Consider the following 25,756-nt stretch of genomic DNA (forward strand, 5'->3'; position numbering starts at 1 on the left):
TAACTAGCGGACGCGCTAGACTTCGCTTGCTCTAATAAACCACGAAACATGTGTTCAATGAAATATTTTTAAGAGTCTAAATTTCAAATTTTATAAAAATTGGTGCCGATTTAAAAAAAATCTATAAAAACTTTCAACCCCCTTAAGGGGAGAATTCTAAAAAAAGATGAATTCAATTAAATACTTTTAAAAATCTAAATTTCAAGTTTTATAAATATCGGTGCTGATTTAATTTTTTTTCCATACAAACTTTCAACCCCTATTTCACCCTTTTAGAGTTAAAATTTTTCAAAATCCCTTCTTAGTGGATGTCCAGATTACGAAAGTAAACTTTTGTCCAAATTTCACGTTTCTACGCACAGCGGTTACGGCTGTGCGTGCGTCTAACCTTAGTCAGTGAGGACAAGTCCTTTTATATATGTATATAGATTGTTAATTTTTATTTTTTTCAACTTTACGCTGTATTCCGCGCTCATAGCAGGGTAAGCAGAAGGAACCTTGGAAGTTAGTGTTGACTGTCAGTCAATTCTGTTTATTAAATGAATAATCATGTAGATTTAGCGGGCAAAGTCCCAGGCGGGCAGCTATTAAATTTATATTTTGTCAATTTTCATTTTGCCAATTCGAAAGAAAACAAATGTCAAATAATAAAACATTAATCAGATTTACTTTCTATTTTTAATTAGCCTTATATTCACAAAAACAAAAGATATTAATGTAATTATTTATAAAAAAAAACTTTATAAAAATCAACCAAACATAAGAAAAAAACAAATGTCAACAAATAATAAAATATTAATCAGATTTACTTTTTTTTTAATTAGCCTTATATTCACAAAAACAAAAGATAATAATCTAATTATTTATAAAAAAAAACTTCTTTATAAAAATCAACCAAACATAAGAAAAAAACTAAAAGAAAAAACTTAAGAAAAAAACAAAAATTAAAGAGAATACAATAAGTAACCGTTTTAAGGTTTTAAGATATAAATTATTTTTCATTTCTTTTTTTCTTTTTCTGGGAGCTGCATCCTTCATCGGTATTGCTTCGAGAGTGACACGGCATCCTGTGACGTAAAAGTAGATATATTAAAAATAGTTGCATTCGTAAAAATGACCGTATCGAAATAAACTTTGGAAAACGCTTACACTAAGAGTACTTAAGAACAGATAATTTAATTGTTATTTACACACTATGATTTTAATTATTAAATGTTATACAACAACTAGTAATCATTAAAACATATTTTCAAATTTTCTCTACTATGCCTCTCACTCTATTATCCCAGGGTCGCGCCGCCCCGCTTGAGAGGGCTTAGACGCAGCGGCAGATTGAACCGAGTGATAAGACACTCCGTTCCCCACGCACTGCCTTATTCTGGAGGCATTGCATATTGAGTGGTGGACACCAGAGCGAAGAAATGAAAATATACATTTTAATAAATATTTCCCTTCCTCAAGTGGGAAACCCACTCTTTGGAAACCGCCCAACTGCACTGACCAACTAAGCCATATGTTCTCATCGAGCTACTTCGAAATTCCTATACGCTTGTTACAATTTATAAGTTGTCACTTAACTTTAAGATCGCTTTTTTTAAACATTTTTAAAGTGTTAGTCCGCATTTAAGAAAAAAAATTGGTACTTATTAAGAAAACGTATATTTTTTTTCCGCCTATTTATATTATAAATAGGCCGTCGTGGCGCAGCTGCACAAGGGTGTAACTGTAACGCGAAGGTTGTGGGTTCGATCCCCATTCGAGGAAGTGAAATATTTATTTACATTTATATTTCAATTTCTTAGCAATGCCTCAAGAATTCGGCAGAAAGTAGGGAAAACGGAGTGTTTTAACACTAGGTTCCCTCTGCCTACCCTACTGTGTGCGGGATACAGCGGCCGACCAATTTTCGAGACGTTGCGTGTAGAGTGGCGGAACTAAATGCCGCACATAAATCTTTTTACCAGAGCGAGGAAGTCTTAATAATTTATGCTCCAAAGTAAGAAACCCACAACCATCAAGGCTTACAGTCAGGCGTTGTCGCACTGCACCATGACGACTAAATTTAATAGTGTTATAACGTATAGTAATATAATAAGTATAGGTACTCATTCTGTTGTTCGAGCTGTCTTTTATTCGCGTCCGCACTTCGTGTGTTGGAGTCCCGGAGGAGCTAAAAATATAAAAAAAAATGTATTTATTGTAGGTATAGCTACTGCTTAAAAATATCTTAATAAGAATTAAAAGAGTTGCGACTCACGCTACGTTAAAAGTTTTATTTTGTCTATTTTTATATATTTTTCGTACTATATATATATGCATATCTTTTCCTTCGTGTGGAATGACCGTTCGAAAAATAATAATATGTAAGAAGTGAAAAACAACATACAATTAGAGTACTAACCCTAATAAAAGTATAAAAAAATCTCAACTATTCTAAAAGAAACAAAGAAGCACATTTTGAATAACAAAACTGCGTGAACAGAGTTTCTGTTTTAGCTCCATTACCATTCCGGTGAGGTATTCCTTGTTGCGTAGCACCGCCTCCAGCTTGTCCTTCAGCTCGCGGACCTTCGCTTCCGCTTGCTGGCGTGCGAACTGCTCTTTGATCGATTGCTGCTGCATCTCTGCGCGGTGCTCGTCGTTCATCCTCACTGTAAAACAGTGTTAGTGTCTTAGTAATAGAGTTCCTTTGAGTAAGGATCTTCAAAAATTTAATATTAAAGTTAAGTCATATTTAAGTTAGTACAGTAATTTCAAGTTCCCATACGCAAGCCTCTTTAGCTCAGTGGTAGAGCACTGGTCTCGTAAACCAGGGGTCGTGAGTTCAAACCTCACAGGAGGCAGGATGTTTTTTTTTAGTATTTTTATGCACTCCATTTATATTGTATTGTTATAAATTTTTGAAGGTGCTTAAAAAGTTTATATCATTTTTATCTTTTTTTTAAAAACGTTAAAAAGAATGTTCTTTATTTTTTTTAATATTTTTATGGTTACTCTTTTTCTATTATATTTATTGTTATTATTTACTTTTAATTATAGCTTTACTCTATATCTAATTAGTCTTTCCAGAGCAGGCCAATGAAAATAATTCATAATCACACCACACGTAAGCCATGTCTTGTAAGCCATAATATACCTAATTAAATTTATGTAGATATACACAAACGCAATAGAGATCTTAGAGCTACCTAACCATCATACATACCTATACCCTGCAAAGTATCAATCAACAGCTGTCTCTGATCACCCCACTGCACCTGCCTCTGTGTCAGGTCCTGCACCTCCTGGACCGCCTTCTGTAACTTGGCGGTCAGCGCATCCTTTTCCGCCTTAATCGTGGACAGATTTTCCTGCATCTTCTTGCAGTGGTCCATGCACACATTGTATAGCTTGTTAATACCGGATACTCTATATACGAGGAAGAAATAATGTTACAACTATTATTTTTTTAACTATTTCACTCTTTTTTAGAAAATGTATAATAATTTGTAAAATAAAATAAAATAAAATTAAAATTGCATTCTCTTTTGCCGAATTATAACATCTAAACCATTTTTTCTTTGAGAAGCGGAAATTTGTTAAGACCTCCCACAGAAATATTTACTTGTTTTTAAGTGGACAACATAAATGAAAATTTCAAGGTAGCTTGATAATGAACGTATGGCTTAACTTCCAACTGTTACGTCTAAAATTTTAACTCGCGTGGCTCGTAAGACGTGAATGTTGACATTTTTTTTTTTTATTAATATTTTTTCAGTTTGACTCTATTAAAACAAATTATCCCGCTCACAAGACAGTCTCTTCCCAATAGGCACACCGCACTTTCCGCCGAATTCTGGAGACTTTGTCTCGTTAACAGAGCGAGAAAATGAATATATTTAATTTAATAAACGTGAAATTAGATTGCTAGAAATTTACGACGTCATTATTACCAATTTAATTTGCAATTTTATAACTCCCTCGTGATCTGTTGTGACATTGTAATATAAGTTATAATATAAGGTTAAATTGCCAAAAATATATAACAACATTCTTTAAAAATATACTAACATGCTTATAAGTCCTGGAGAACGATAAGTTTGCGCAAGTTCAGATTCAGATTCCTCTCCTTCTGCTTGCTGCCGTTGTTCTTCCATATTTGCGGTTTTTCGCCCTATCTCCTCGGATTCCTCTCCTACTTGCTGCCGTTGACGTTCCATATTTGCGGTTTTTCGCGCTTCCTATAAGAAATATTATGTTTATCTTATTTATAATTGAATCGTAACGGATCAGTGCCTGTACGTAGAAGATACATAAAAATATGATGGCATTCAATAATGCAATAGAAGTGAAAAGTTTTTTTCATCACACTAATTTTAAATACGGCTTAATCAATTTATTTATAGTTTTCACTATTGCAAAACATTATTTTAAAATTTAATATAACTATTACCATTTTTTAAGTCTCATTATAAGTATAGAAAAATATTTTTCTAATACGTATAAAAATTTCAAAATGGCGGATTCAGGAAAATTTTACAATGTATGTGTAACTTATTCATGTTCTAAGCATCTCTGTGGAAACTTTTACAAATATCTAGAGGTATAATATATCATAAATATGTGGATTTAACTATTATATACATTTATATAATAGCATTCTTCATTTTAGTTTGCAATAATTAAATGGCTCATAATATATTCCTAAACTATTTGTAGTTTTAAATCATTATTTTATTTATTTTGGTATTTAAAAATATACTTGCTGTTGATTAATTTAATATATAATTATATAATTTGTACTTACTATCTCTCTTGAAACACTTTTTAGAATATCCTTTGCGTCTTCAGTTGGATTACTTATTGGCGCCGACATATGGATTACTATTTACGAAAATGGCGGGAGAAAAAACTTAAGCAAGCTACAAGCTAAGCTAAGCTACAACAGTGCTGCCAACCTCAGAAAGGAAAAACATTTTATAAAGGAAATCAAGTTAAAATCCAAATATCTAACCAAAATATTATAAATTTTATTAAAATAATTAATTTTATCAACATTTTCAATTTCAAGGCTTTCGACCTTTACATAGTAAATTTTTTAGAGTTACGTACAAAAAATACTTAATCCTTATATTATTTCATTGTTCGTCTGTTTTTATGTCTCTCTATACTGCTTATTTCAAGATCTAGTATCGGGTATGTTAAGCTGAAATTAATATCAAATAACCAGAGTTACTGTCTCTTTGAGCTCAGAAAATTAAAAGTCAACGCAATCTAAAAATACGAGCGTTTATAGTTTTTGCTGCATTTTATATGAAATTCACCGCGTGCAAACTCTTTATGGTACTGTAGACCAACAATTATGAAATATGGACTAAAATTGAAAATTTACAATACAAACGAAGGTATGAAATGAGTGGAAACTTATACATATTTGTTAACTTTAATAAATAAAGTTCCTGTTGACCTACTATCGTAATGATTTTTACGCATTTCAAAAAATAGCAGATATGAGGACTAAAACAGAAAACTGGGATACAAGACAAAAAATAGACAATCTACTGTTAAAACATTAGGGGTGGCAATACTGCTCTACAACCAGATATAGACAACTAGACCGTTATAGAATAGACAACTTTTTATTTTGTGGCATTATATTTGTATAAGTTAAGACTTAAAAATTTAGAGGTCGCTTTGGTATTTAATATTTCATTTTATAAATAATGTTAAATTAATTTATGAATTTTGTATACATATAATAGTTAATATAAAATTATAATTACTAAAATAATTTATTTTTTGACGTACGTGCCACAAAGTCACAAAAAAATCTTTTTTACATAGGTAAAGTGCCACAAAAAAAAATCATTCGAAATGTTGCCGAGGTGAAACTATATGTAAGTATAATTAAATAAACAAGTAAAAGCTATTTTTTATATTTTTTTTTAATCAATGTCTAAAAAACGCAGTATGTTAGGAAGTAAATTCACTTTAAAAACAATTGTTTTTAATGATATAAATGATATAAAATAAAATATTTTAATATATTTATATTTCTTTTAATATACCTTACCTGTTTATTATATATATAATAAAATATTGGTAACCTACCAATATTTTATTACCTGTTTACACTTTTGATAAATTATAATTGCAATTGACAATTAAATATTAACAATAATATATTTAGTTTGTATTGAAATCTCAATTACTTTTTTTATTTTTGAACAATTATTATAAATTGGTAATTGTGATTTTTCAATACAAATGTTTATTTGTTAATATTTAATTGTGAATTGCATTTAAAATTATCCCAATATTGCGTACTATTAAATGTACCTCAATTTGAATATTCCCGCTCTTTTTTTTCTAAAAGTTTTCTGGTGGTCATTCACGAGGGTGCTAGTAAGTAATAAGTAAGTAGTTAAGTATAAGCGTGTAAAGTTATTGTCATTTTTTTTTTTTTGTATATGTTCCTTACTCTCAATGATATTGTTACGCGCCACCCGGCTTGTCGGCAACTCTCGGGTGCGGTCGCCGAGCTGTCGGGAAGGGGATTGGCGGCGGAATGACGCGCGCTTAGAATGTAAAATTTGGCGGGAAAATATGTTTGGTTGCCGTGAGTATTTCTTATATAATATATAAAACTATTAGTTTTAGAATTAGACGATTATATTAAGGTAAGAATCATTATTAAGAGTAAGTATTTTTTATTATTAAAATGTTATTTCACACTTAAGAATAAAAATACTTATTTAAGAAAACGTATAAAACTTTGAACGTAGCGGATTTCAACCCGCGCCCTTTGGAAATCGTCTAAGCTCTCGCTCATAGAATAGTTTTCATAGAATTTATATATGTTTTCTAATAAGGTATTAATATTTAAAAATAATTAACGTAAATAATATACAAGTGTTAAAATTCTTTGGTGGCGATTTTTAAGTCAGTTACGAGACTTCGTGGGCCGTCATAGCGCAAGATCATAGGCTTGAGAGTTATAGAATATAGCATATATCTTTCCGTAGGTGTCTCGTCTTTAGGTGTCTTAACAAGGTTATTTCTCACTTGATACTATAAGATCATTTTCATATAATAATAACATTTAAATTATACCTTACTTTTAATAGTTTGTATCATATTCGTTGCTAAAATAATATTTCGCTTATTTTAGGATAAACTTTTTATATGATAAACAATACCCTTACGCGGTCGCAGGCATCCATTAGGTATGATAAGCGACTACGAAAAAAAAGCGACTACGTAGCCATATTTATATATATCATAATAAATATTAAATATACAATATATTTATGTAATATAAATGAAATATTAGATTATTTGTTTTTCATATTTACAGAAAACATTTGAAGAAAACTACATTTTTACATATTATTAAGATAATAAACTTCAATTATTATATTATAATGCAACCTTCGTAACTGCGAAGCGACTTGAATATGAGTCCATTGTGTGTCTTGGCATTTTACATTCCAACATTCGCCGGCGTCCCCTCATAATTAAAAATTTAATAATATAACCCTCATACAAATATAAGAAACACTTGCTTGATTTTTTAATAATAATAATAATATATAACTTCAAAAATCTTTGAATTCACGGTTTTAATCTTTAGAGTACCAACTTCATACAACATGATGAAACTGAAATATAAATCGATGATATAATCGAAATATAATCGTACTAATTGTAAATAGTTCAATTCCGACTCGAGGGAATAAAATATTTTCATTTCCTAGCTCTCGTATCAAAACATAAACAAAGTCTTCAAAAATATCTCCAGAAATGTTTGATAACGGCGAAACCTTTGGTATGTAACACGCATACTTACAGCGTGAAGCTAAGCAGAGAAAAATATTTGAAGTAAAAAGTACTTAATTAAATTATATTACCTGTTTTCATTATCATCGCCCTACACCTGCGACAAGTGGGCAAGGGCTACCGTGTCAAGTACGGGCACGGTTAAAGACGCAAGTACCCAGAAGGAAACTCCGCTTTGCAACGTGGAATATTGGCTCTCTAAGCGGACGATGCAGGGAACTCGCAGATGTACTCATGAGACGTCGGGTCCAGTGTGCTTTCCTCCAGGAAACTCGCTGGAAGGGCAATAAGTCCCGTAACATCGGACAGGGTTACCGGCTTATATACACTGGGTCACCTTCGGGTAGAAACGGTGTAGCGGTAGTGCTTTCTGAAGAGCTTCAGAATAGGCTCCTTGAAGTTGACCGTCGCTCCGACCGCTTGATGCGAGTGAGGGTACTGATTGAGGGCGTTATCACAAACTTAATCAGTGCCTATGCTCCCCAGGCGGGATGTAGCGCGGCCGAAAAGGAGACATTCTGGGAGCAGTATGAAGGGGTGCTACTTGCTGTGCCGTCTACCGAAGTGGTCTTAGTTGGGGGGGACTTGAACGGGCACGTCGGTAAGGCTGCTGAGCCGTATGAACGTGTTCACGGGGGTTTTGGGCACGGTCTTCGCAATGCAGAGGGAGAAAACATTCTGAGAACCTGTATTGCGTCTGATCTGGCCGTCGTGAATACGTTCTTCCAAAAGAATTCTCAGCACCTTATCACGTATAAGAGCGGGTCCCACTCAACTCAAATAGACTACTTGTTGACCAGACGGTGTCATATGGGCAGGGTAACTAACTGTAAGGTCATTCCAGGCGAAAGCCTAACGGCCCAACATCGTCTTCTTGTCATGGACTTTAACGTCACTCCGAAGAAGAAAGTAGCCGAGAAACGTAGGCCTCGGATCAAGTGGTGGTTGCTGAATGGACCGATGCAGACCGACTTCCTGGCAGAGGTGAAAAGTCACGATATTTCGACGAACACCGAGACTGCTCAGGATGCTTGGGATCGGGCTCAGTCGGCAATCATTGCGGCGGGCAGGCGAGTTCTTGGCCTTTCTAGGGGAGGACGTGTCATCGACAAGGAGACATGGTGGTGGAATGACGAGGTGCAGGAGGTGACTCGTGAAAAGAAGGCTGCCTTTAAGAAGTGGCAGGAATCCAACTCTCCTGAAGACAGACTGGAGTACACAGTAGCTAAACGTGCCTGTAAAAGAGCTGTAGCCAGAGCCCGCAGTGAAAGTTTGTCACCATTGTATGATAAACTTGAAACTGTGGAGGGGCAGAAGCTCATTTACAAACTGGCACGTTCCCGGGATAAAGTGACGCAAGATATTGCAAAATGTCTTTGCGTCAGAGATTCCCAGGGCACGCTGCTCTGTAATCATGACTCTGTGAAGGAGAGGTGGAGAAGCTACTTCCAGGAGTTGCTGAATACTCAGCACCCATGCAGTCTTCATCACGACCCACCGCCTAACCTCGGACTTATTGCCCCAATAACCCTTGACGAAACACGTAATTGCCTTCGACGCATGAAGAACGGAAAAGCGGTGGGACCTGACGACATTCCGATCGAAGCGTGGAAATCGTTGGGCTCTCTTGGTGTGCTCATGCTTACTGACCTTTTTAACCATATCTTGAACACTGGTAAGATGCCGCATCAGTGGCGGCTTAGCTTCATTACCCCTATTTACAAAGGAAGGGGCAGTGTTCAAGATTGTGGTAGTTATAGGGGCATTAAGCTTATGAGTCATACCATGAAGCTCTTCGAGCGCATGATCGACCTCAGGCTCCGCCAAGAGTGTACTATCTCTGAGTCTCAATATGGATTTCAGCCAGGATCGGGCACCATGGACGCCATTTTCGCCCTCAGAACTTTGATGGAGGCATACAGGGAAAAAAGGAGAGCTCTGCATGTGGCCTTTTTAGATCTGCAGAAGGCCTTTGACTGTGTGCCTCGTCAGTGTATCTGGTGGGCATTGCGATCCAAAGGGATCCCTGAGGCCTATATTGAGATTATCAGAGACATGTACCACGATTCCGCTTCTATGGTTAGGACTGCTGTTGGCGACACTAGACCCTTCCCGATTATAGTGGGGGTTCACCAGGGCTCGGCTCTTAGTCCGTTCTTATTCAATGTAGTGCTCGATACTGTCTCGGCTCACATCCAGGACCAGCCTCCATGGCTGATGATGTATGCCGACGACATAGCACTCATTGCCGAGAACCGACTGACGCTGGAGCGTAAAGTGAACCTCTGGAAGGGTACGCTTGAGAACGGCGGTCTTAAACTAAATGTGTCGAAGACAGAGTACATGGCCTGCGGGAGCCGGGACTCGAGCACCATCCTTATAGGTCCTGAGCCAGCCGTTAAGTCGGAGAAGTTCAGGTACCTTGGATCCGTTATGCACGAGTCTGGAGGCATCGATCACGATGTCCAAGGGCGGATAAGCGCTGCCTGGGCCAAATGGCGGGAGGTCACTGGTGTGGTCTGCGACCGCAGAATACCGCCCAAGCTCAAGGGGCTGATATACAAGAGCATCATCCGACCGGTTCTTTTATACGGCAGCGAATGTTGGCCGGCACTATCTCGGCACACTCAGGAGTTTCACGTCACGGAAATGAAGATGCTGAGGTGGATGTGCGGCGTAACGCGGTCTGACCGCATACGCAACACATTCATTCGAGGTAGTCTTGGGGTCCGTGACGTAGCGGATAAGCTCCAAGAGCGCCGCCTGAGATGGTTTGGCCACGTTACGCGCCGGCCTAAGAACTATGTCGGATGCAAGTGCCTTGCTATATCAGTTCCTGGAGTGAGACCTCCTGGACGCCCAAGGAAGCGCTGGCTGGATGTCGTGATGCAGGACATGAGAGCCAATGGTCTAACCACCGAGGATGCAAAGGACCGTGCAAAGTGGAGTAGGTTGAGTAGGAGGGCAGACCCTGGCAATAGCCGGGATTAATGCCAGGAGGAAGAAGACCTGTTTTCATTATTTAAATTTCTAGGTAATTCAATTACTATAGAATTCAGATAGTCGACTATAAATCCCTTAGAATATATAAAAAAAATCTATAAAGGCATTATTTCGCTATACCTAATTATAAAGGCCGTAAACGCGTGTCAAAAAAGTTAAGTCCTTTGTCATACTAAACCTCGTTTGGAACTAAAGCTTTGATATGTGCGACTCGATAACACAGTTTATCGATACTTATCGCCTCTTCAATTGATCGTGATAAAATTGCTGCAATTGATTTTTCCGACAAACACCACTGGAATACAATATTTGATGTACAGTACTGAAAATTTGTATTTCTTGGGGACAATTAAGCCTATAATAGTTTTAAATCTTTAAGTAAATACGAGATATATTGGAAAATAATTAGTGTTCTGTAAAACGATCATTGTATTGGACGTCATATAATAAAACCATAAGGGTCTATATAAAATAAATTTGTGAATTGAATTGCTTCATTTTTTAATTTAAAAATAAATTTTATTATTTCTCGTTATATCCCGCACGTAGAGTAGAGGTAACCTGTGATTATAGTGTTAAGACACTCCGTCCCAGCTATGACATTTTCGTTCCCCATTTTTCAGTGAATTCTGGACGCATTGCATTGTTGAGTAACGGATCTCGCCAGACGCCAGAGCGAGCAAAAGAAAATATTAAATATTTAATTTCCGCAGGTGGCAATAGAACCCACAACCTGATGCGCTTACAGTCGCACTCTTCTGCCCGGCGCCACGACTGACATTAAATAATATAATTACATTATGAATTCATAACATGTTTATTTAAATAATCCCCTACTAATGGAAATATGAGTGTGTAAAGCATATTCTCACTTTTTGTAGGCAGAGAAAGCCGTCCTCCACATTCCGCCCGAATTCGGACATGGAAAGTGCATCGTTATCAAATCATGCATTCAAATGGGAATCGAACTCAAAATTATCGACACGGAACAAACAAACAATCCTTTATTAGGTAAGTGCTCAAGTTGTCATCACTGACCCAAAGACTAATGGAAATGATGACGTCGTAACGACACCATAATGATTGTTTACTGAACAGCGCAGCAGCGACATGTGAATAAATAAGGGAAACAAATAAGATCAATTAAAATGTCGTCGACTTCCAATTCCTGGGCCAGCTGTCTACGATTGGTAACAAAAATTGTAACTATAAAATAGTTTCTTGGCAAATGTTTAGTTGCTAGAACTAATTTTATAACGAAACTCTTATAGGTTCCCTTTATTGTCCATCTGTCCGATTGTCAAGGCCATTTATCTCGAAGTCACGTGAAGATTTCAACCTGAAATAACTATCAAATATTAAAGTCTACGGTTCCTTGGAGCACAGGAAAAAATGAAGCTTCTAAGTCAATGTAATCAGAATCTGCGAGGATGTATAGGTACATCATTCTTGCTACATTTTGTTTAATAATTGCAGCATAATCAAAACCTATTGGTTATTTTACTTAAACATATAATTATGAGATTTGGCAAAAAGAGACAATTTTATACGAATTGACTGTTGCATATACAAAAATAAAATTTGTAATTTACTATGAGTCGTACTTCCCGTTGAAGTACAATCCTGAAATCGATACGGAAGTCTCGGCGGGCGAATCAGATTCACACTTGACCCGTTTTTAAATATTATTAATTCACATCTTATATATAAATATACATATGTTGTGTTATGCTTATGTAATAGTAAATAACTCAAATATATTTAAAATGTAACGCATAGTTTTTAAGTCAGATATTAAAGAATTAAAAACTGATTGAGAATTATTAATAAAATTACTTTTAATGAATGAGAAATTATTATTCTATTTCAGTTTAAAGACCCGATAAATCGTTTATCATGTGAGATTTAATAAGTTATATTATATTAAAAAATTGCGACAGTATAATACTTATATCAATCAATATTAATATAAAACTCTATGATGCGTACACTGTAAAGGCTTAGAGCAAGTTAAGTTTTTAAACGTGACATTTTTTACTCGGGCTCAGTGTTTCTATTAAAGATGATTAAATCTTATTAAAAATGAATAACATCTCAAACCCATTCCTGTAAATACAAATATCGGAATTAAAGCAACTCAAATTTACTATATAACTATATGTATATTATTTAGATAGTAAAATATTCATTGTTTACTAGAAAAACATAAACAAAAAATAATAATAGATAAATCGAAATTCATAACCTATAAAGAACGGTTACCAAATAACATCAAGTATTTCCAAATAGAACTTTTAATATAACCTTTATCTGTGTCGTTAAAAATTATGCAGAATGGAAATTGATAGAGAGAAAGAGAGAGATCAAACAAAAGGGTGGTAAAGAATAACATTGTAATGCGTGACAACGAGTGTTTGATCGATACTCAACAGGTGCTTAGCTTTCCGATCGTAAGCAAATTCTGAAGATAACTTTATATTGAATATCTACATTATACACGTACTCGTAGAGTTGGTGGCAGTTGTTTTCGTTTTATTCATTTTCACGTTGTTCCGTTCTTGAAGTGGAATCTTATTTTTGTAATTATTTTTTTATATTAATTTTATTATTTCTGAGAGCATAGTGTGTTAACACTAACTTTTGTCTGTGTTTTTGAAAATAAACGACAATTACATATTTTTTTAATAATACGATTTTATAATTAAAATTTATGTAAAGTAACAAAAATTAATAAGTAGAAAACGCTGTAAGAATAGATATATTTCCTCAGTTTCTTACTTTACGTAGATATTTTTAAAAATATAAATATTAAATACATAATATAAGTATACATATTTAATATTTCTATTTTCATATAGATATATATACCTTACCTTAATTAGCCAAGAATAAAAACGAATTAAAATACAAAACCTATCGCCACCAACTCCATACACGTGACAGACGACTAAGTATAAGTCGTTTCTAACACACATTTCAATATTTATGACTAAGCTATTGAATCCATAGGTTCAAACAAAGGGAGTCTCTTCAAACAAACTTATCATATCCTACAATACTATGAGTCTAATATCGCAATCAGCGTGTGATCGCCACGCGTCACTTTTCAACGCCAATTTTTTTACAGCACTTCAATACTGATAAAAAAGCCAAGCCAATCTCATTTCTATTACCCTACTGTATTGAGACTGAAATTCTATATATAGAAGTAGTAGAAGTTCTGCATATAGAAGTTAACAGGGTATAATTCACAGCTAGTATTTATCGCTCACGGCAACGGAGTTATTGGCCCCATCACAGTATATCCTGATCTAGAGAAATTATGATTGGTCTTCTATTATGCAACTCAGCAATAACCATTCTTTATGGTCGTTCGTATTTTTCTTCCATATAATATTACGTGGCAAATTAATATATTTTATATTTTACCTTTTTCCTATTGCGCCTTCTTTTTCTTCCTATTGTGTATTGTGGACTTTGTTGCTTTACTATATACTTAATATTTATTTAAATGACAATATGGACACATGGAGTACTGTTCTCATCTCTGGGCTGGTGCACCCCAGTATCAGCTTGACCCATTTGATCGCATACAACGTAGAGCTGTTCGAATCATTAAGGACCCAGTAAGCTGTGAAAGGCTTGACACTTTGGCTCTGCGTAGAGACGTCTCCTCGCTGTGCGTTCTCTATCGCATTTATCACGGTGCGTGTTCTGAAGAACTGTTTGACCTGTTACCTGCCGCCGAATTTTCTAACCGCACAGCACGTCACAAACTTAAATATCATCCACACCATTTGGATATGTGGCACTCCACTACTGTGCGGTTTCCTTCCACGCGCCACCGAACTGTGGAATACCCGCGGCAGTGTTTCCAGGTCGGTACGATATGGGTACCTTCAAGAAGCGCGTCTATCTCCACCTCAAAGGCCGGCAACGCACCTGTAGCTCCTCTGGTGCTGCACGGGGTCGTGGGCGGCGGTGATCACAACCAGGTGACCCGAACGCTCGTTTGCCTTGTCCTTTTTCCATAAAATATATATATATATATATATATTGTATTGGACTTTAAATTTAATTTCATTCCCGCACACACCACAAATATAACACCCAAATATTGATTTAATTAATTGGAACAGTTGTATACTGTCTTGGTATCATGAAATATTTTTACATGTAATATTTTTATATGTAGGTAATATTTTTTTTTAACAAAAGAGTATAGTAGTAAAGAAAGATTTTTTTGGCTGGCCATATAATATTCAATAAATCAGAATTATAAAAATATCACCATGTCAATTACTTTTTGTATTTTAACGTTTTTCAAAATTTATTAAATAATGTAAAATATACGTAAATTTAAAGAAATATATATAAATATAAAAATGATAACCTTGGGGCATTAATCCGTATAATAAAATTATTCTTTGATACCAGATTTACCAGAAAAAATGGCAAGGTATACCCAATGCATGATAAGTAATTTTACTTTGTAGTATAAGCTACGGCGTTCAGTTGCAATTTGAAATTTTAATTTTAACTCATTTTTATAATTGTATTTCTTATTAAAACGTCATAAAGTCTTATTTTAATTCTATTATTATTTGTTGATTAATAAAGATGTAGATGTGTTTGTAATTCTACTTCTGATTTCTAACCTAAGATTATTTAAAATCGCGAAAATAAATATATTATGTAAGTTGAACCTTTGTTGTTCATGTAATGTAATGAATTAAAATGTAAAAAGATTTCCTTCTTGTGTTCATCAAGACTCATTGTCTGCAGGGAAAAATGATAAATAATAATCACAAACCACCACCACCATCACCACCAAACAATCTTTCGAAAGGGCATCGAATTCACAACCATTACGTTTACCAGACATTTAACAACTGAGCCACGATGATGTCAACCTTATCTTAAAAAAGGTTTTTATTATATATTAATTTTATCTTTTCAAAATGTCATAGTGAAATTTAATTTGTTTATAGTTGTTGCACCTGCACCGGTGCCGGGGCCCACAGCGCAGATCAAAGGAGTCTGCCTCTGATCTGCCTGGTGCCCCGTGGAGGTACGGATCACAATGTTAGACCACAAAACATCGCGGAACCGTCAAGTCAAAATAAAAATGAGCTCGAGCTTCTTGATGAAGAATATATTAAAAAACATTTTAAGCTGCCCCAACGACCTCTTTATTTGGATCCATTTAGGTAGATACCTATATTTTCTTAGACGTTTCATATTTAAAAAAATTTAAGTAGATATATATAAATGTAACAAATAATAAAATTATTGGAAATATCAATAATGATTTGTAATGTGATAGTTAAATGGGTCCTGAATATTAATTCTTTGGTGGTTTTACAAAGTCCTCACTTCATTAGGCTTATTTTTTTTTCTTGTTGTTTTTTCTTTATACATTTTTTTAAATTTGTTTATAAGCAGTTGGGTTTATATGTTTTCTTTGTTAACTAAACAAACATATTTTGTTATCAGACGACCTTTAATCACGTTTCCTATGACCCAAGAAGATGTGAAACATTTCAACTTGGCACGCAAATATAAGATAAACCAACAAATCTTAGATGGATTCCTCGACCCCACTGAGGCAATATCCGCTCCCAGTGTATTTGTATGTATTATTATCTTGTAATATTTTTAACGTATAAAATTTGTAAAATTAGGTAATTTTTTTTTATTTATAAAACACACTTTTGGAACGCGAAAATATTAACTTAACAACTTTACTAATACTAAACTCTCTGATTAAAGCAAAATTCGCAAATCTTTTTATTGGATAGATTATTATAGTAAAATTGTAATATATTCGCTAAACAACAAGTTAGTAGAAAATATTGTAAATTATTTTTGTATTCAGCCTTACGCGAAGACCGAATCCGAAAAACGAAAGAAAGCAGAAGAGGATGAAGAAATTATATACATTTTACAATTACCAGACTGGGAGTTCAAATGTCCAATTCACAATCAGACTGTTAGGACGCCAAGGTAACTGTTAATATTGTAATTACTGATAAATAATCAGGTTCATATAAAAAAAAAACAAATAATAGAATAGAATATACTTTAGTGCACACAGAAAAAAAAGAAATACTGGTAAAACACTTCATCCCCTACTTTTCGCCGAATTCTGGAGGCATTCCGTGTTGGGCAACTCTAGGCCTCGACACCAGAGCGAAGAAACGAAAATATTCAATTTCATTTCCTCGAGTGAAAATCGACTCACACTCGCAAACACTCACACACTCACACACGCACGCACGCACGCACGCACACAAAGCATTATTATTAATATTCACTTTTGTGATTTATTTATTGAAACGGTCTCGAGAGTAACTAAACGAGAATATTATCGGGTCGTCGTTTAAATAGTAATAATTGAACATTTTTTTATAATATTTTTTTACAAACTAACTTAATTTGCTATCAGCTACATCTATTAGTAAGAGCGAGACATAAAAAACGTAAAAAGCCCAACATCGTCATCAACGCCATCTGCTATTTGATGTTAAACAATACTATACTCTTTCAATAGATGACTCTGTTCTACAAAATTTGTGAAAAATACTTTAACATATTTTTATTAAATTAGTCTATAAATTTTACATTTTTAAATATAAATTATTATTAAAAAAATACATTTAAAAATATAAAAAACCACTCTTCCGAGGGTGGGACAAGTGTCCAAGCCATCGGTGGCTAGGGCTCCAGAGAGAGGAACCTCCGCACAATGTGCGCCGTCTCAAGTAAAATGCGAGTGCGACTCAACACGCAATGCCTCTAGAATTCGGCAGAAAGTGGGGAACGGAACGTCTTAACATTAGGTTCCCTCTGCCTACCCTGCTGTGTGCGGGATACAGCGTGAAGCTGATATTTATAATTATAGTAAATAAAAGCACATAAAATTATACCAAAATCAAAATCATATCAAAATTGAAAGAGACTACTTATTATGATTTTTTTTGATTGAAATACGTGTTATTTTTATTTTCTTAATCTCTTTTAACATTTTTTTTTTAGATTTATATGGCACTCTTGTAAGAAATCACAGAAGACAAAGGATGGTGAATTAAAACGAGGAGGTGGACCATTAAATAAACCAAAACCTTGGCTTCTAAGTAGACACACAGATTTTGATTTACTGTCCCAATGGTAAAATAAAAATGTTAAAATTTTTGTAAATAAATTATATTTATACAATGTTTCTATATATTATTTAGTAGTGATAAGAATTAGTTAAAAATAATAAATACTTCATAATTAAATTGAATAAGCCAATATTTCTAATTTCTATAAATCATCCATAAAAACTTAAAATTATTAAGCAGTTATTTACAATTATAGATAAGAAAGGTAGAAAGTACTATGACAAAGCTTTTAAAACGTTCATCGTAAATTCTATAAGGAATTCCCAAATAGACTCTACCAAAAGAACATCCAATAAAATTATGTAGAACCTACTTTATCAAGTATTTTTATTATTTTATTAAACATAGATTAACAGAGTACTGGTGAAATATTAAGAAATATAGCGTATTTCAAAAGTCAATTTAAAAATAAATCATAAATCAAAATTATAAAAGTGTAATTGTTACTTATAGATTAAAATTAATAATAATAAACGAAAATGACGGAAAAAAATCTTGAAAAAATGGTTAAAGTGTGAGTTCTACATTATACTTAGTTATAGCTATTATAGTTTTTAATGTACCTTTAAAATTACCTTTTTTAGTATTATATTTTATATATCATATTTAATTTAAAATAAAAAATCCAAACATTGCAGGCCAATAGCAAAACCAGGCATGGAGGCTTTGGGAATGTCTGCACCTATTTTGATACAAATGAATCAAGAAGGCAAATGGGAAAATCATAAACCTAAAGATATCAATGAAAACGATTTAAAGGCAGTAGTTCAGCAATTAGTGGGCTCTCAAGCTATATCTGCAGTAAAAAACTATTGTTGCCAGTGTGCGGCGGAAAATAAGGTTTCCTACGAATCTTGACATCATCTTTTTGTAAAAATATACTTAGATATATTAGTTTATTCATCCTAATGTACTTAATGTGTGTAATTTATCTTTATAATTTAAGCTTAGTTACACAAGGATTTTTATTTTTTCGTTTTTTTTACTTGTACAAACGAGTTTAATTTTGTTTTATTTGAATTGTTATAGAATGAAGGTGGAAAATCTAATTACGTACCAGTAATTATGATGCCAATATATTCAGCGGATCAATGTCCTTTTGATTTGAAATGTGAAATTCAGGATAATATTGAACATAAAACTAAAACATTAAAAAAAACTGGGGCAGCCAAGGAACAAGAAAAGCATTCTGACAAAGACGAAAGCAAAAAGAAACTAAAAAAACGGACTTTTATATTGCAACGTTTAACCGACTTTGATTTACTATCTCAGTGGTAGTTTAAATGAAAATAAAGAAATGACCGTTTTTAGATTCCTCGTAATATAAGAGCAGTTGTATATTATGTATATTTTGGAAAGTTCTTATAAATGTTACGTTATTTACGTCGATTCGTATATTTGATTTGCCTCCAAACCAATCATCCGTTGAGTACCTATATCTTGGCCGTAAATAAGGAACGGACTATGTTGCGTTACTCACACCTACATTTTAAAAATGTCTACCTTTATCCTACAGTGGCTAAATAACCTGGCAACTGCATGATATATCTATATCTGATATCTGAAAACCATTGGAATATATTGTTTATTTTGCTAGTAATAATAACTAAGTCCCAATGAAGAAATGTGAGTTTATCTATATCATGTTGAGACTCCGACGTAACGGTCCTTATATGAATAGGTCAATTGTTAGACAGGATCTTTTGTTAGAAAGGGTCTTTATGCAGTAAGGTATTTTATGAATAGGGCTTTATTCATGGAGCCAAAAAGTTATTAATACAATGATATAATTATTAACACTACTCGCATAATGAATTTTATCTGTGTATTCTATAAATGATTTTGTAGCAAAAGAGATACCATTGTTAATTAAGTTTCTGATGTTCGGTACTTGTATTTAAAATCTGTCCTTGCAGTAATGTCAAATTATAATTATTATTATTATTACTAGGATCCACGAATCAAACTATAATAATTATTAGAAGCTACTAGTTTTGTAGGCACGCGCGTGTCCGCGCGGGTTAGGATAATCAAAGTTCAATTTATACGCGTGGATTTCAAAACGTTCCAGAGAACGAAAGATTAATTATTAAAACTATGGGGCACATTTTGACCATTTACTGAAAAACTACAATTACAATTATCATCAAACTATTTCGCTGGGATCATCGTGTCGTCCACAAAATTTCTTGCAAAATTCTTCCACGTTCTTCCACGTTCCACGTTCTTGCAAAATTTCAAAATTGTAGGTTTAACGGTCTAGGAGTAGCATTACAACGAAACACATTTTTGACCAGTAAGAGCTTCGCATAGCTCAGCTCCATTAATTATTTACTCGATAATCTGTATCAAACGCTTTTTAATGAATCATATTTAAACCATACTAGACATAACTTTTAAAAGCCCCTTTATAATAATAATAATAATAATAGCCTCTTTATTCAGACCAATCATGCTACAGTTTTAAACATTTATACATAAATACAAAAGAAAAATAACAAATTTTGTAGCAGTAATTAAACAAAAAAAATGTACACTTCTAACGTTATTTTACGTCTGTATGCCTATTGGCAAAGGCCTCCCCTAATTGCCTCCATTTTTCCCTATCATTTGCTGTCCTGGTCCATTTACCACCTGCGACAAGCTTTATTTCATCAACCCATCTCCTGGGTGGTCTACCTCTTCTTCTGTTTCTGTCGCGGGTGAACCAAAACAATATCGTCTTGGACCATTTTTCCTTTCCCCTTATAGTATGTCCTATCCACTTCCATTTTAGATGGAAATGGAGTAAGGTAAGTGACGGTAACTTCGTGATAGTACGTGGTTTCGTGAGTTTTGCTTCTGGCAAAAATAATAAGCAATTTAAGTATTATTTACGGAAACTATATATTGGTATATAATCTTTATACTTTCAACTGTCTAAAAACTAAGTAACAATATTTTAATGATAAAATTGAGCGTATAGCGACATTTTAAACGCAGAGTTGGCTACAAACTGCATTGTAACGTGTCTGCGATGCTTGCGACCGTAAGACTAGGGTAAGAATTTCTTAAGGTTGTAGAAAGACAAAGGTAAGTTATTCGAATAAAACATTGAATATATGCTTTTTTGTATTCTATAATTAAACATTTTATTGAAAAAAAAATAGATGAAAGCATAAAATTCTTTTAAAATTGCAATAAATCGATTCACGAAATAGCAGACATTTTATTTATCAAGTGTCCGCTATTTCGTGTTACTACCGAATTAGGGAAATCTTAGATACTTTTTAATAAATTTATATTTATGTTATAACTAAGATAATTTTAATTTAAAGCTTAAAATCAGTTACTGTATTTATTAAAGTTTCTCGTGATCGAAATTCGGTATATGTTTTGTCCACTTAAATTTCTATATTACTATTTTAAAGGTAACCTGAATTGGTAATTTTAAGCTAAATTCGTATAGGTACTGCCAATGTAATTTTATTTTTTAATCAACCTTTATAATTTATTTTTGTGTATTTTATCGAATATACGTGGTTGTTAATGATTACTTTACATAATGTAAAAAATACTGAATAAACAGAACTGCGGAAGTTACTAAAATCAGTAACACGAAATAAGATCCCCTACATTTCATTATTTTCTCTAACTTCGTGACAAATAAATCTACGTAAAATCAGCACATTGACTTCTTTGTCTTTGTTAATAGTGTTTATCTTAGTCTTGTTATAAGTCTAAATAAAGATCTTTTTATTTTTTCAAGAATTTTTCAGGAATATAATATATACCTACTAAACACAAAACGCCGTACAAACTGGTTGCGAAAATATATAGTTCTATAAACTGGCATACCTAGCTTCAAAAAATTTAACTTGAATTTTGAGTTTTTTTATATATTTTTCATAAAAAAAATATATAAACGTTCAAAAATGTAGTTTTTTTAAAACTGAGCTTATATAATTTGTAAATTATAAAAGTTGGGGCTACTCGTGGCGCAGGAGTACAAAGTGTGACTGTAAAACCGACTGGTTGTGGGTTCGATCCCCACTCCAGGAGATGAAAATAGGAATAGTATAGAAAATAGAAAATATTTATTTAAATTTATATTTCAGGCAAAGCACGGCGTTGAGTTGTGCCACTTAACATGCTGTGACTCCGGAATTCCGCAGAAAGTGGGGAACGGAGTGTTTTAAAAACACTAGGTCCCTACCTATCTATCTACCTACCTACCTACCTAGGCCTATCCTGCTGTGTGCGGGATACAGCGTGAAGATGATTTAATTTGATTTGATTTTTTTTATGAAAGTTTTAATGTCGTTAATTAAGCTGATCTACCTATTTTTTTTTATTTACAAATTCTTTACAATCCAAACCAATAAAGGTGTTAATTTTTTTTATTATAAAACCTCACTCGCGAGGTAAAAACTTGTGACCCGAAATAGGGGACACAAACTCACGAAGTTAGAAACAGAGCTAAATTTTATCACGAAGTAGGGTTCAAATTAGAGGTCCACAAATAAATTAATATAAAAATTAAGGTTAAGTTAAACCGCATAATTCACACATTAAATTACTGCCAAAAGACCCACTTTGATCACACTAAAATTTGCAAACTCATATAACCTTTAATAATGTATTTACAATAGTTTAAAGTTATGAGAGCCTTAAACTGCCGAACTCCCGTACATTTACCTTAATGGTTACAGTAACATCTTTGGTTCTTGTATATTTCTTTATGTCCACAGTTCTTATCCTGTCCGAAAGTCTCTTTCCCATCATACTCCTTTCCATGGCTGTTTGGCACGCTTCAAGTTTCCGTATATGGTTCTTGTTAAGGGACCAAGTTTGGCAACCGTATGTTAGGACTGGCAATATACAGGTATCAAAAAGTTTTCGTTTGATAAATATGCTAATTTCTTTATTTTTCATAATTTCTTTTTGACTCCAGTATAATTTCCACGCGTGACCTATACGTCTATCGATTTCCTTGGAAGTCATATCTATTGGCGAGATTATTTGGCCTAGATACACATATTCGTCTGTGTAGTTGATTATTTTATTGTTAATAATTATCGGTTCTTGCAATCCATTTGTCATGGCTTGAGTCTTCTCGACATTCATAATCAATCCTACTTTACGGCTTTCTATTTCTAGGCTGTTCATCATCGTCTGCAGTTCTTCTTTTGATGACGAAAAGATAATTAAGTCATCTGCAAATCTGAGATGCGTTAGGTTTTCTCCATTTATTTTTAACCCACAATCCTGCCAATCTAATTTGCGGATGACTTCCTCTAAGACGGCTGTGAATAACTTAGGTGAAATGGGGTCCCCCTGGCGTACACCTCTTTCTATTCTTATTTCCTTACCTTCTTTCTCTAGTTTTATTTTGGCTTTACTGTTCCTATAAATGTACTTCAGAATGCGAATATATTGGTTTTCTACCCCTTGATTTTTAAGTGCTTGCCATATGCTGTTATGCTCTAGTGAGTCGAATGCCTTGCTGTAGTCAATAAAACAACAATAAAAAGTCATATTAAATTCTCTGCCCTTTTCAAATAATTGTTTTACGACGTGGATATGGTCAATAGTTGAGTAACCACTCCTAAATCCGGCCTGTTCTCTTGGCTGGCATTCATCCAATGTCTTAGATATTCTGTTGAGAATTACTTTAGCAAAGACTTTATAGATATTTGACATCAGACTGATAGGTCTGTAATTATTTATGTTATTTTTGTCTCCTTTCTTATAAAGCAATACTATTGTAGATATTATCCATTGTTCAGGTATGACTTCAGTTTGCAATAGTTCATTAAAGATGGATGTTAATATTGGTACAAGTTGTGTCATGTTTTCAATTAGTGTTTCATTAACAATGCCATCTGATCCAGGAGCTTTATCCTTTTTTTGAGTCCTTATTGATTTTTCTACTTCTGCGGGTAATATATCTGGTACACGATCTCCTCCAGTAAGGTCAATTAACTGGCTTTCGTTTTGTTTTGTGTACAAATTTCGAAAAAATTCAGTGGCTATTGACATAATTTCTGGACGTCTTGTTTTTCTTTTTCTTTGTTGGTCAGAAATATTGGGTATCCATTCCACTTTTCCAATTAGCTGTTTAGTTGCCTTTTTTATACCTCCCGTTCCCTGAATACTTTTTTCTAATAAACCCAGCCTATATTTTTGTCGGTCTCTTCGCATATTACTCTTTATTTTTTTGCTTGTCTCAGCTATCTGTTGTCTAGTCCTTTTTGTTTTCTTAGCCAAAGATATTAATTCCGCCCTAGTTCGAAGGAGTTCTATCGTTTTGTTTGTGAACCATTTTGTGGTACTTTGCGTTTTCCTTGAGATACTTGTTTTATTTTCCAAAATTTCTTCAAGTTTGTTATATTTACATTGTGTATTTAAATCTTTTGTGCAATCTGTGAAGTTTTTTAATTTTGCCTTTAGGTTATCGTTATTATCCCGGGTCTTTCCCCAGGTTTGTTTCACTTTAAATGGTCTGGCTTTTTTACATGAGTTAAGTAACAATTTGGCTCTCACCATTCTATGGTTACTATTAAAGTTTAGGTTGTTTATAACTCGGCAGTCCTGAAATTGTTTGTTTTTGTTAGTAAGGATGTAATCTATTTCATTTTTGTAGCGGCCATTTGGAGATATCCATGTCCACCTATTACTGTCCCGACTTTTAAATAAACTGTTAAGTATTTTTAAATTATTTTCGTACGCAAAGTGCAAAAGTTTTCCGCCGTTTCTAGTCCTTTTCCCTGAACAGTATGGACCTAATACAACCTCTTCGCCGTCTACTCTATTGCCTGTTCTTGCATTGAAATCCCCCATTACAATTAAGTTTTTGTGAGTATGGAGTTTTATTGACTCTGTTACCATAGCATAAAAATCATCTATTTCTGTTTTGTTGGATTGCTCAGTTGGAGAGTAGACTTGCATAATTGACCACATCTCAGTATTAGGTAGTTTTAAGTTGAGTATTGTAATGCGTTCGGATATTCCTATAAATTCGTCGATATATGAACTCAGTGCTTTTTGGACAAGAAATCCTGTCCCGAATTGTCCAGGTGTGACTCCATTGTAGTAGAATATAAAATTACCGTGATCTTCTATAGCCTCGCCATGGCGTCGAACTTCGCTTAGTCCTACTATTGACCACTTTATATTTGATAGTGCAAATATCAGTTCCGTCAAGCTTTCATTGGTTCTTAGGGTTAAGGTGTTAAATGTGGCAATGTATATATATTGCTTATTTTTGTGTGCAGTTTCTGCACGGATATACTTTTGTATTTTATTCGGGGGGTAGCGGTCTTCTTCCCCCACGGTGACCAGCCGGCTTGGGGTGCTTATTTTAAAATTTGTTTTATATATTGTTTTTAATTTGTTTAGGTTGCGAGTGTACATAGTATTTAGTTTTTTGAAGTTCCATCTTTTAAAGCTGGTCTTTTCCGTTCCACAAAATTAAGTATGCCCGGCTTAATAACATCTTTATCAGCTGACTTGGTAGGTGGGTATGGTGATTTATTTATTTTATTTATTTTATTTTGTGCCGATGACGACGAGCTTGGCGACCCTGATGTTTCTCGTTTCCTTTTTTCGCGATTTTTATCCATTGGATCTTTTTCTATCAGTTTGTCCTGTACCAAAAATGCATTTTTTCCTTTCTTTCTTTCTTCTTCAAGTTGTCCCTGTAGTTGCTTCCGTCTTTCTAGTACTTCCTTGGTGTAGTCTTCCATAATATATATTCCTAAAAGCCCCTTTACATTTTTTTATCTATT

The 25,756-nt window shown here is 33.8% G+C and overlaps 3 protein-coding genes and 1 non-coding gene across 4 annotated transcripts; 3 read left to right on the forward strand and 1 right to left on the reverse strand.

Annotated features, from left to right (window-relative positions):
- Positions 1-694: 694 nt before the first annotated feature.
- On the reverse strand, positions 695-5,004 carry LOC146527123 (uncharacterized). The gene is made up of 6 exons (XM_085206468.1): positions 4,787-5,004; positions 4,051-4,220; positions 3,206-3,408; positions 2,506-2,651; positions 2,106-2,170; positions 695-1,067 (listed from the first exon to the last, which is right to left on the reverse strand). Exons 1-6 carry the CDS (start codon positions 4,853-4,855, stop codon positions 992-994), a joined length of 729 nt encoding a protein of 242 aa, XP_085062594.1. The 5' UTR covers positions 4,856-5,004; the 3' UTR covers positions 695-991.
- On the forward strand, positions 2,772-2,843 carry TRNAT-CGU (transfer RNA threonine (anticodon CGU)). Its single transcript has one exon. It is a non-coding gene; the product is annotated as a tRNA-Thr (tRNA).
- Positions 5,005-15,807: 10,803 nt separating the features above from the next.
- LOC146527125 (uncharacterized) lies at positions 15,808-17,995 on the forward strand (the record flags this gene model as incomplete). Its single annotated transcript, XM_085206641.1, has 4 exons — positions 15,808-16,031; positions 16,318-16,453; positions 16,700-16,827; positions 17,860-17,995. Coding segments are annotated over 4 exons (624 nt in total), but the record flags the coding sequence as incomplete, so codon positions are not given.
- Positions 17,996-18,564: 569 nt separating this feature from the next.
- LOC146527126 (uncharacterized) lies at positions 18,565-19,450 on the forward strand. The gene is made up of 2 exons (XM_085206752.1): positions 18,565-18,827; positions 19,017-19,450. The coding sequence occupies exons 1-2, from the start codon at positions 18,645-18,647 to the stop codon at positions 19,263-19,265; spliced, it is 432 nt and encodes a 143-aa protein (XP_085062878.1). The 5' UTR covers positions 18,565-18,644; the 3' UTR covers positions 19,266-19,450.
- Positions 19,451-25,756: the final 6,306 nt, after the last annotated feature.

The sequence above is a fragment of the Heliconius melpomene genome, chromosome 21 (genome assembly GCF_056956725.1).
Source record: "Heliconius melpomene rosina isolate 202511_hmr_F chromosome 21, ASM5695672v1, whole genome shotgun sequence".
Taxonomy (NCBI): Eukaryota; Metazoa; Arthropoda; class Insecta; order Lepidoptera; family Nymphalidae; genus Heliconius; species Heliconius melpomene.